The sequence below is a fragment of the Xenopus laevis genome, chromosome 9_10L (assembly GCF_017654675.1).
Source record: "Xenopus laevis strain J_2021 chromosome 9_10L, Xenopus_laevis_v10.1, whole genome shotgun sequence".
NCBI classification, from domain to species: Eukaryota; Metazoa; Chordata; class Amphibia; order Anura; family Pipidae; genus Xenopus; species Xenopus laevis.
Genome location: NC_054387.1, coordinates 136,603,101 through 136,615,862, shown reverse-complemented (window position 1 = coordinate 136,615,862; position 12,762 = coordinate 136,603,101). Strand labels below are relative to the sequence as shown.

Below are 12,762 nucleotides of genomic sequence, written 5' to 3'. Positions count from 1 at the left end.
AGTGACAACCACGTACAAGCCCTTCATCTGTACCAAAACAGCACTACTCCACTCACAGACATTTTCCCCAGGGGAAAGCTTGGCGGGGAGCATGTCGAACAAATAACTACCTCCACACTAGTGTCCTCAACATGCACTGAAGTCTGTGGAGAAGGACTTTGTGAGAAATCCTGCGCTAAGATATGCTTGGTTCATGTATACACAAAGGGCCAACCTGAAAACACCATAAGACTTACACCATTCTGGATGATCAGAGCAACCGATCTCTCACAAGTACAAGGTTCTTTGATCTCTTAGGCATCGCAGGAGATGCTCTACCTTATACCCTAGGTACTTGTGCAGGCATTACAGAAGTCTTGGGTAGAAGAGCCAGTGGCCTTGTAGTTACTCCTCTCAATAGCAACTTGGAAATACCCTTGCCTACTATCATCTAGTGTAATCAGATCCCAACCAACAAGGATGAGATTCCCACTCCTGAATCTGCCTTGCACCATGCTCACTTGAAGGACATAGCTGAACAAATACCAGCCTTCGATGAAAATGCTGATATCCTGTTGCTACTCAAGAGAGACATTCTAAGGGTGCACAAGGTGTGCCGTCAAATCAGCGGCCCACATGATGCACCTTACGCCCAGAATCTGGATCTTGGCTGGGTCATTATAGGCAACGTCTGTCTTAGCAATGCCGGGAAACCTCTCTCTGTTTCTTCCTTCAAAACACACATCCTGCCCAATGGACGTACCACTTGCTTTCCACGACAACAACATCACTATAGTGTGAAAGAAAAGCTGTGTAGCAATGGTACACAAGAGAGCATTATACTAGAGGATGGGAAAGCATTCATCTTTCGGGATGACAACATTGGTAACACAGTGTTTGAGGTAACCACAAAAATACAATGAGTTAGCAGCCACAATGGAAGACAAATAATTCTTGAGAACCATGAGTAAAGAGTTCTATCAAGATGATTCCAACAGCTGGGTGGCACCGCTACCATTTCGCACTCTGAGAAAGAGAATGCCAGATAATAAACATGCAGATTTACGGTTTATCTCCTTAGAGCGCACCCGGAAACCGGAAATGAAGAAACATTTTGTTGAATTTATGCAGAAGGTGTTCGAGAGAGATCATGCTGAACCAGCACCCCCTCTTTCACATGGAGAAGAATGCTGGTACCTTCCATGTTTTGGTGTCTACCATCCTCGCAAGCCTGACCAGATTAGAGTGGTCTTTGACTCAAGTGCTTGTCAAGAAGGTGTTTCAATGACAATCTTCTATCTGGACCTAACCTGAACAACAACCTCCTAGGAGTCCCACTCCGCTTTAGACAAGAGCCAGTTGCCATTATGGCCGACATTCAACAAATGTTCCATTGTTTCATCGTCCGTGAAGATAACAGAAACTTCCTCAGATTCCGATGGTATCGCAGCAATGATGTCAATAATGAGGTCATCGACTTTCGAATGAAGGTTCACGTTTTCGGGAATAGCCCTTCCCCCGCAGTCGCCATTTACGGACTGAGAAAAACAGCCCAAGAGGGTGAACAAGAGTTTGGAACGAATGCACGTCAGTTTGTCGAAAGGAATTTCTACATGGATGACGGTCTTAACTCTCTACCAACGGAAGAAGAGGCCATTGACCTTCTCACCAGAACTCAGAACATGCTCGCTACTGCCTATCTCAGACTACACAAAATCATCTCCAACAGCAATGAGGTAATGGGAGCATTTCCCTTTGATGATCATGCTGTCAGTGCTAAGGAATTCCGACTAGAATCTGACCTTTCCCTCACACAACGCAGCCTTGGGTTGCTGTGGGATGTGAAACAAGACACGTTCACATTTCAAACATCAGCCTATGAGAAGCCCTTCACAAAAAGAGGAGTACTGTCTGCAGTGAACAGCATCTACGATCCCTTGGGATTCATAGCAGCCTTTACCATTCAGGGTAAGATATTACTCAGACAACTCACTACAGAGAACACTGACTGGGATACCCCTTTATCCAAAGAAAAACAACAAAGGTGGGAATCCTGGAAGCAGTCCCTCCAGGCATTGCAATAGTTTAAGATACCACGCTCTTATATTCCTGCTTCCTTGAAGAATGCTACCAAGCTGGAGATCCATGTCTTTTCAGATGCATCCATGGAAGCCAAAGCTGCAGTAGCTTATCTCCGAGTTGTACACTCCAACGGTGAAATAGATGCAGGATTCGTCATGGGCAAAACTAAGTTAACTCCAGCCACCCTTCTCACTCAAGAGATTGGGGTCGATACTATTCCACCTCAGGCTTTCAATTGTATCAGCGTTTACAAACAACAATGGAAACGGGTTCAACATCTTGCTAATGCATTTTGGAGCCGTTGGGAGATGGAGTACCTTTGCAACCTTCAAAGTCGCAGAAAATGGCAAGTCAGTAAACCCGACCTGTAAGTTGGGGACGTTGTTCTCCTCAAAGAAAAAGACGCTCATCGTAACAATTGGCCTATCGGTCTTATCACAAAGACTGTTCCAAGTAACGATGGCAAGGTGCTTCTGCCCAAACAGGAAGATAGACTCCCAACATCGACCTAATGCAAAGGGAGGTAAGAAGGATTGGTGCTGTTGCTTGTACTGACTGCCCATGACCTTCCTCATCACCCCCATCTGTTATATGGAGACTGCACCTTTAATTCTTCCCCTTCTATGTCTATTCAGTAATTACTGCCCCATCATTCTATAACCATATTCTATTCACCCCCCACTCACTCTTTTACCTTTTTAACCCACATTCACTCACCCCCAGTTTTGCCCACCATTCTGCAAGTGGGACCCCCATACATTATCTCTTAGTATTTGTTACATTGAGGCAGGTCCTCCAGTCATTTTCATTTATGATAAAATGTGTCAGTTCTTTATTAACTCTGTATAACCGGCTGCTGGGAAACTCTGCTTAAGGGACTATAGAATGGGACTTGTATAATCATTTGTCAGCAGTTGTATAATCAGTTTAGAGAAAAGGGCACGGGTCTCACCATTGCAACTTTCAGTCCTTATCAGCTTATAGAGATAAGCAATAAGAGCAGATTAAAGGGGAAGTAAATGCCTATACCATGTGGGAAATGTGTTCTGCCAATTCTATTCATTAAATTACATTTTCCTAATATATAATTGTTAGTACTTTCTCCTCTTCTCATCCTTTCTACTAAATTATTGGTTTAAACGGAGACAGTGAGCTCTGTATAAACAAACCCCTCCCTTCTCTCAGTCTATGTCGGGTTTTCTGTTAAGGGGGAATTCATTTCTCAGAGAAGTTATCTGGTAATTGCAGTTATTGGCATCTCTTCCTCCCACAGTTTCCACACATCTCTAGGTCCTTCTAACCCTATTGTATCTGTAATCCTTGTTTGTTATCCACCATTTATTCCCTGTTTGCTATAACTGCAGTAAAGCACTGCGTATCTTGACAGCGCTATATAAATAAATGATGATGATGAATGTATGATACAGGTTTGTGAGCAAATTCTCCAGTTTTAGAATTTGCCATGTATTTTGCTTCGCCAGGAATTTTTTTTTTATTTTTGTGCACAGGAAAAAAAAAACTTTTGCAATGTAATGAATTTCATTAGAAAGTGTTTCCTACTGGCAACTGGGTCATTAATGACTTTGGCAGGTTGGCAAAATCTGTTTTAAATTGACTCAACCCTGTGCCCTTGGCCTCCTCATTCTTCAATGGAGATGAGACCCATTTCTGCCACCCCCACAATCTCCGCTCCGGGTTCCCTTGGGGAAGTCGGGCAAATCCTTCATTCTCTTCCCAGGCCAATGTGTTTGCTAAATATTCCCCAAAGTGTCTTTACCCACCCTCACTGCCTAACTACATGAGTAACAGAGATGTAGGAGAAGATGAGCCCCTCATTCCACCTCTGCTAATTGGAGATAAAGGTTTTACTACCAGGGGAAATGTGCAACAGAAAGAAGTAAATTAAATGTGAATGTGTTTCCAGTACTTGTATCAATCACATCCACTCTCTGTTATACTGATCCAATACAAAACATTTCATAAGAAAATCCATTCCCTGCACAAAACACTTAGATTTGGCCATATCCTGATCCAAAACCTGGATTGAATACACCCCTGAATGAAACCTATTGGCTACAGGAATCCCATTACAGTATAAGGAGTGAGCCCCATTATCCTGGGTCAGTAACTGTACCTGCCACAGACACTTCTCTGGATTCTGGGTCACCCATTGATCCATGTTCCCAGGTCGCTTGCACCCTGAAGGCTGAATCCTTAAAGGACAAGGAAAGTTAAACTAAAGAAGTAGGTAGAAATGCTGTACATGATGTTTTGTGCTTGTGTACCAGCCCAAGGCAACCACAGCCCTTTAGCAGTAAAGATCTGTGTCTCCAAAGATGCCCCAGTAGCTCCCCATCTTCTTTTCTGCTGATTCACTGATTCACATGCTCTGTGCTGCTGTCACTTACTGAGCTTAGGGAGCCACTCACAATATACAGTACACATAGAATAGAAATGTCACAATATAAGGCTGATTAGTAATTAATACACATAATTACTACATGGCAGCACAGAAACCAGTGCAATTAGCATCAGAATTGAATAATCAGCAAACCTGTAGCATCAGCTTATATTACAGCCAGGGAAGCTCATTTTCTGCTGCTGGATAATTAGTGACGAGCCCTAAGCTTAGCTTCTCAACAGCCAATCAGAGCCCACTGAGCATGTGAGTGTCACAGACACTTTCCAAGATGGTGACCCCCTGTGACAAGTTTGAAGTCCTGGATCATTGCTGCTATTGACAAGCTCAAACTTTAGCCTCGTGCAATAAGTTCACTATAGAAAATAGGACATTTTTAGCCACATTCATTTTTAGGGTTTAGTTCTCCTTTAAAGAGATCCTTAGAAACACTATAAACACTTTAAATCTGAGTTTTCTCTCCAGTCTTTCTTGGAAGGTTGTTGTCGCGCCTTTCCACAGCCCCCCTTTATCCTAATGTTTTTAGGGTAAAAAATCTGCAGGGTCAGGTCCAGATTCTGGGACCCCTGGAATGTGACATTTATTGGCTCCTGCACCTTGAGCTTTGCTGAAAGATAAACAGAGCAGGAAAATTAGAGATTTAACCTTATATTCACTCAGTTGTGAACAGGAAAATGGGTTTTACCTCTGAGCTCCACCTACAGACTCGCTTCTACAGCCATGAAGGCCGGACCAAATGGAAGTGGGGGAGGGGTCAACAGAAGAAGCCCCACCCATCAATTAGAGAAGAGAAATGAGTTGGACTATGTGTCAGACTATATGCATTCTGGGAGGAGACACAAGTAATGCTTCATACTAAAACTATACAACTCATGGAATAGGTAGATAAGATTCTTTATTTGTCCATAGGTACAACAGGCAGTGAAATACATCCTGATCCACTTTTTTAGACTGTGCAAAGTTAAAACATACTAGTTAAATACTACTAATACTACTACTAACTAAGTACAAAAAAAATTTGACATAAAAAAATTTAATTTTTTTTAAAATTAAGTATAGCAGCAGAGAATATGTAAAACAAGATGAACCATGTTATTTACATAAGTGACAGTGAGTGAAGATAAATATAAAAATATTAAATATTAAAAAAGCAGTACAGTACACCAAATAACCATATTATGGTGATGGTGAAATAAAACAAAAGAAGACGGTGCAGTAACAGTACACAGAATTAAAGTGCAATATATGTGGATTGTATAGTACTGTATTGTGGTGTTGTAATGTATTACATAGATCAAGTAGGTGCAAGTGAAAAAGGGAGAAGGGGTAGTAGATATGGGCAAGGTGACAAAAACCATATTATTTACATAGTGACAGTGAGTGAAGATTGTATAAAACATATAAAATATAAAAAAACAGCAGTGCAATACTGTATTGTAGAGTGTCACATACTGTAGGTCAAATAGGTGCGAGTGAGAAAAAGAAGGGGGAAGGGCTATGGGAAATGATGGGTAACGTGGCATGTCCTGGTTCAGCAGTCGAATGGCCTGAGGATAGAAACTCCTTTTAAGTCTCTAAGTTTTGGCCAGGATACGGCAAAACCTTTTCCCTGATTTAAGTAGGTGAAAAAAGGTTTTTATCAATTTTAAAAATATTGTTTTAATGTCTGCACCTTGGGGGGGGGGGCCTGGGTGAAACAGAAATTTCAATATACTGTAACAAGCATATTGACACTAAAGATTTTTTATTGATTGATTGATTGAAGTGGTGCTCATGGCCAAAATAACCGCCATAGCCAAAGTCACTGTAATAGCAGTGACCAAAAAAAGCAAAAACAAAAATATAGAAAAATAAAAAACGTACATAATATTCACGTCACTTCATGTAAAACTTCAATGAATTAAAAGTAAGTTCTTGACCCAAACAGCACAATGTTTCCAAGTGTTCAGAACCTTTCCACTAGTGGATACAACAATCCCAATATGATATATAACAATACAAACTCTTTACTTTCACTTCTCCCACTGAACTGAGTGATAATGGGAATAAGTGGGTCCCCACCCCTCAATCTCCCCCTATCCTTAGCCTTATCCAGTACATATGGGGTTTAGTCCCGTGTCAGAAACTTTCTGTCCATTTCTTCTCTCTGTTGTTCTCTCTTATTCACTCACATTCCTTTCCACCTGTGACAATTGATTTCTGGGGATTTTTGTTAATATGCACCAGATAATAACTCTTAGAATGTAGCAGTAGGTTCCTATCTGTTGGTTTGGAGTAGAACTCTCTACTAAATCTCTCCATTCCTTTAGTAACTTTCACACCCAAAGATTGTATAGAAACAGGATCCATATGTAGTGTACAGGTGTGGGATTTGTTATCTGGAAACCCATTATCCAGAATGCTCTAAATTACACAAAGGCTGTCTCTCATAGACTCCATTATAATCAAATAATCCAAACTAAAATATAAACAATCCTTATTGGAGGCAAAATCAGCCTATTGGGTTTAATGTTTAAGAGATTTTCTAGTAGACTTAAGGTATGAAGATCCAAATTATGGAAACATCCATTATCTGGAAATTCCCAGGTCCCGAGCATTCTGGATAACTGGTCCTATACCTGTATAGGCATTTTTGCCTGTTTACCCACAGTAGCAGCAGTGATATTAGCCCATAGAGCTCCTAACAGTTCAGGCAGCTGAATCCTTTAGCAGAGGTATCAGGGAGTCAATATCCTCTTACCTGCCCATTGTTCTGCTGCTGGGCTGGAAAGGGAGGAGGTGATATCACTAAAACTTCACAGAGATAATGAAGTTTATCAAAGTCACAAGACTGATGGCACCTAGGAAACTAACAACATGTTTATCCCCATGGCAGATTTCAAAATTAAATTTAAAAAATCTGTTACCGCTTTTGAAAAATGGATTTTAATGAAGGATTCTGCGGCAGAAAAACTATTAACTGTTGTGTTTTGAAAAAAAAGACGTTTTCCCATGACAGAATCCTTTTCAAGCTATTTTTTTACTCGACTGCCTTATAAACATGTAGGTAATTATCTTTAAATAACTATTTTTTTATTTTTTTTATTTATTTGTTTACTTTGTTGTCTCAGTTGGTGCTGAACAAAGTCCATCAGGTATAATCCTTATCTAGTAAACGATCTCATTGTATCCACATTCATATCCCCCACATTTCATTGAAGATCATATCTGCTGTGTTGCCTGGTGTAATATTGACATTTAGAGCAAATTCACTAACGATAATACGAAAATACGATAATCAGTTCAAAGTTACACTAGCGATACCTAATTAGCATACAGCGTGCAGTTAAAGTACAATGGCTGTATATGTTGCAGCAAATACATTACACTACACAAGGCCAGGGAACCTTAATATAATTATATAAAGTTGTTATATTGCCCTACACATGTGCCCACAGTATAGTTTAGGTGCCATATGTTAGCAAATGTAGGGGGGAAGGAGGGTACCCAAAAAAAACAGTTAGAGTGCGAAGTTGCGCCAGAGTCTATCTCTTTCTCTAGCGAATTTACGCCCTTAGTAAAGTGGCAAAGTGGCAAAATGAAGTAACGGCAGCTTTAGCCACTTCGCCCTTTAGTAAATTTCCCCCTTAGAGCTTCATCTGATATTACTAATATGACTATGTCTATATATAAATTTTATCTATGCAAATCCTGGGAATTAAGTCACCCTCTCATTGATCTCATGCTGATCCACTGAGATTTACTAGTACTACTAGGGTACACACTGATTTCATCTAAATATGAGTATTGATCTATAAATGGGATCTTTATTCTGTATAATAGTCACTAGCTGAGCATTATCAGACAAGCAGAAGATCCCAAGCTGGGGAGAGACCTTTATAGGCAATGTAACCATTAAATTGGGAAAATAAAGAATTGTCTGTTGGATCCTCTTAAAAACAAACTTCAAACAGGACAATCACAGTCTCTGGATGGGGCATAAACTGAAATATTGATATTCTGCTTTTCACTAGAGATTATTGGCCTTCCAGTGTCCTGAAGAATTGGCTTGTGTCAGAACCTATATCCCTTATACAGAGTTGATTTTTTAGTGCCCAGTAACTTTTTAGCTCCAAATAGTATATTATTGGTTTTTATATGGATCCACTGGGACTACAGATCTGCAGAGAGAAAAAGAATGTATTATATTCTACTCACAAGCATTATTATTAACATTATTATTAACATGTATTTATATAGCGCCAACATATTGCGTAGCACTGTAAAGTAAATGTGATTATACAACTAAATCACATGAATTCTATACATAGAACATATGGAGTTACATACATCACAGTCAATACAGGTACAAAAGCTGAGGAAGGCCCTATGCAAAAGAGCTTACACTCTAAAGGGAAGGTAGTAATACACAAGGTGTGGGAGTGGGCAAGATTGAATTAAGTGGGTGAGAAATGTGGTACTGTATGTGCTGTTGCGTTTGGTAGCTAAGCAGAGTGAGGGGAGGCTTCTCGAAAGAAGTGCGTTTTAAGAGATTTATTGAAAGCAGAAAGGTTGGGAGAAAGTCGGACAGACTGTGGGAGAGAGTTCCAGAGGAGGGGTGCAGCCCTTGCAAAGTCTTGAATGTGAGCATGTGAGGAAATAATGAGAGAAGAGTTGAGGAGCAGGTCAGTAGAGGAGAGTAGTAAGCGAGTGGGTGAGTATATAGAGATGAGTTCAGAGATGTAGGGTGGGGCAGAGTTATGAAGTGCTTTGAATGTCAGGGTCATTAATTTGAATTTGATTCTGAAAGGTAACGGAAGCCAGTGCAGGGATTGACAGAATGGCGAGGCAGAGGAGGAGCGGTTGCTGAGGTGTATGAGCCTCGCAGCAGTGTTCATTATGGACTGGAGAGCTGACAGTCTCTGGAGGGGGAGGCCAATTAAAAGAGAGTTACAGTAGTCTAGACGCGATATGATGAGAGAGTGAATAAGAATTTTGGCAGCATCTTGGGTGATAAATGATGGTATTTTGGATATGTTCCTTAGGTGGAAGTGACATGATTTAATAAGTGACTGGATATGAGGAGAGAATGACAGGGCAGAATCTAGGATAACCCCAAGGCACCGGGCCTGGGGAGAGGGGGTGATAGTGGAATTGTTAACTATGATGGATACTTCGGGGATGTTACTGGTGTTAGTTGGAGGAAAGAGAATCATTTCAGTTTTAGAGAGGTTTAATTTAAGGTAGCGTTGTGACATCCAGGTAGAGATAGCGGACAGGCAGGAGGAGACGCGAGTTAGGAGTTCTGGGTTGAGATCAGGAGATGAGAGATAGATCTGAGTATCGTCAGCATAGAGGTGGTAGTGGAAACCATACGAGTTGATTCATTTGCCAAGGGAGGGAGTATAGAGGGAGAATAGTAATGGTCCCAAGACAGAGCCTTGAGGAACTCCAACAGAAAGAGGTAGGGGAGAAGATGCTACTCCGTCATACATAGTGCGCAGTAGTGATAACGATTATGTCGGGGCGAGTGTGTGTATAAAAAAGAATGCCAGAAGTAGGGATGTAGCGAACCGCCGAGTATGTGTTCGCGAACGCCGTTCGCGAACACCGGCAAAAAATGCGAACAGTTCGCGAACTGTTCGCGAACTTCGAACATCCGAAAATTGTTCGATTCGAACGATCGAAGGATTTTAATCGTTCGATCGAACGATTTTCGTTCGAATCGAACGAAAATCGTTCGATTTTAGCGCTCGAATGGTCGAGCGATTTTGACGCGAACGCCTATTGGCGAACGTCGCGCGACGTTCGCGAACTTGCGGCGGACGCGAACAGTCGAAGTTCGCGCGAACTAGTTCGCAGGCGAACAGTTCGCTACATCCCTAGCCAGAAGCCGGCAGTGAAAGGGTTTGCTGAAGTCGCCCAATCCGTGGGTAAACTCATGGGTCCTGCAGGTATTGAGGTGCCCCACATATCACTAGTGGCCAGGACTGGAGATCTGAAATAGGTGGCTACAAAAGTCATATACAAATTCATATAGAAATGCAAAGACAATAAGTGCACATGTTATTATAAGAAATCATTGGTCAATGGTGAGTAGGGTTGTCACTGGTGCAGCTGATTGCAGCCTTTTTTTTGCACTTTGCACACTGGTCCTGCACTGTAAGTAACCCCTATAGTATGTATTAAAGGGACACCCTGCTGCACTGCTCAACCACACTTGACTCAGTTGGACTATAAATCCCAGAATAATGTAACATATAATGAAGGTTGATGCATGCTGGGAGCTGTAGTCCAGCAACACCAGGGTTGTATTCTTAAAGCAATATTGCTCAATTAAATGTCCCCAGTTCTCCAGGGCCCAGGAATTAAAATACAAAATAATCCTCCAATGAGAATCCCAGCTGATGTGAGTAAATGTGGCTCCATGTTCTTTGTTCCTGAAGAGATTCTGTCATGATTGTTATGGTGCAGTGTTTATTACTTAATGAGACGTTTACACTGCAAATAATTCACTGTACAATATAAAATGTCATTGCTGAACCAGCAAGTGTATTTAGTTGTAATATTGGTGTGTAGGTGCATCTCAGCTCATTTTGCCTGGTCATGTGATTTCAGAAAGAGCCAGCACTTTAGGATGGAACTGCTTTCTGGCAGCCTGTTGTTTCTCCAAGTCTTCATCTGCCTCAATAGAACAATAAGCAGAGTCACGTGGGGGAGATAATCCTGTCTCATAGGCTCCAACACATCTCCACTCACCTGTATGAGAATAATAGGGACCTGCTGGGAGTCTGGGCCAATAGGGGCATAAAAGGAGCCCCCAGGAGAGACTTGATAGACAGTCTTCAGGGATAAAGGAAAGGGCACGTCAGGTCTACTGCTTTACTACTGTTCAGAATTTGAATAGACCCATGTGAGACTCCAGAACTGCAATTTTGTTTTGTATAGAAGGGTTTGCTTCTGCTGTTTTTCCCTTGGACCTTACAAAATAAATTGGAAACTGCCACATGGTTACTTTCTGGTGTGTTTTATATACTTCAGTTATGTCATTTTCATCAACCCTTGCTCTGCTGTATAGCTGGACATGAACCCTTATTGGTCTACTGTAGACCACAATAGTGTTACCAGGGCTACTATGGGTAGGCAGAATAGGCACGTGCCTAGGGTGCAACAATAGGGGGGCACTGGGCAGGTAACTTTTAAACAGTCATCTTCCTACCCCTAGTTCAGGCTCTCAATCCCGGATCTGTCTGCTTCCTTACTACACCCACTATGTACAACATCATAGCACAGGCACACGTCACACATGTACTAACAGGGGGAGGCGAGGTGGCTGGCCAGGTTGCCTAGGACTCCCGGTTGGCCAAAAAATGTTACAGAGGATCATGTTGCATTTACAGTACTGCTGCCCTGGTCCCTGGAGAGCTCAGGGAAGTTTTATTGGACAATATTGCTTTTAGAATACAACCTTAATGTTGTTGGACTACAGCCCCAGCATGACTTAACCTTGATTATAAGTTACATTATTGTGGGATTTGTAGTCCATCGATAACTGAGTAAAGTTTGGTTGAGCAGTGCAGTGCAGTAGGGTTAAGTGTCCCTAATTACCCTAATCATCTATAAGTCACAGGGTAAGTTGGGGCAATTTACATTCCACTGAGAGGATCATGAGCACTGAAGCTGCAATAGACAAGATGATAAAACAAGCTCTTACCTTTCTTCTTCATTATCTTATAAATTTGATAAAGCAAAAAAGCCACGAAGAAGACAAACCAAAGAAATGCAAATACAGCCAATGGGGGGAACCCCTTGGTATCTGTAGGGAGGGAATAGAGACAATACAGGTACATTACAGCCCAATACAAAACTCACACAAGGAAAGTTGTTTTCCAACAGGACAACCAGTCACATTTTGGTAACTCCTTTATTGATATTTTCAGCTACTGTATATCCTATTCAGGCCAATAGTTCTAGGTTTTAAAGTTCAGTTGTACCCTCAGCCCTTTCTCACCTGTGAGTTGCACCTTTAGTGTCTCCACAAGAGGTTGGGTGAGGGCCTGATGTTCCACCACACAAGAGATCTCCATCCCCTGACTCTCAGCTGTTGGGAGGAACTGGTAGGAAGACTCCAGAGCAGAACTGTTAATCCTCTTTATCTCTGAGGCTTCCACATGACTTCCATTCACTAACCAACTCACAGCAATGGATTCTGGGTAATACCCCCACACTCTGCACATCAGTGTCTGTTCCTTATTCACATAAAATGGCTCATGGATAATGTGTATGGACGGGGCAACTGGAAG

General features: G+C 41.6%; 1 protein-coding gene across 1 annotated transcript in view; it reads right to left on the bottom strand.

Moving 5' to 3' along the window:
• LOC108704738 overlaps window positions 1-12,762 on the bottom strand; it is a 67,631-nt gene that overhangs the window by 44,280 nt on the left and 10,589 nt on the right. Inside the window, exon 4 of the mRNA XM_041575913.1 lies at window positions 12,471-12,755. Within this exon, the coding sequence (XP_041431847.1) occupies window positions 12,471-12,755 (285 nt within the window). The remainder of the gene's footprint in view (window positions 1-12,470; window positions 12,756-12,762) is intronic.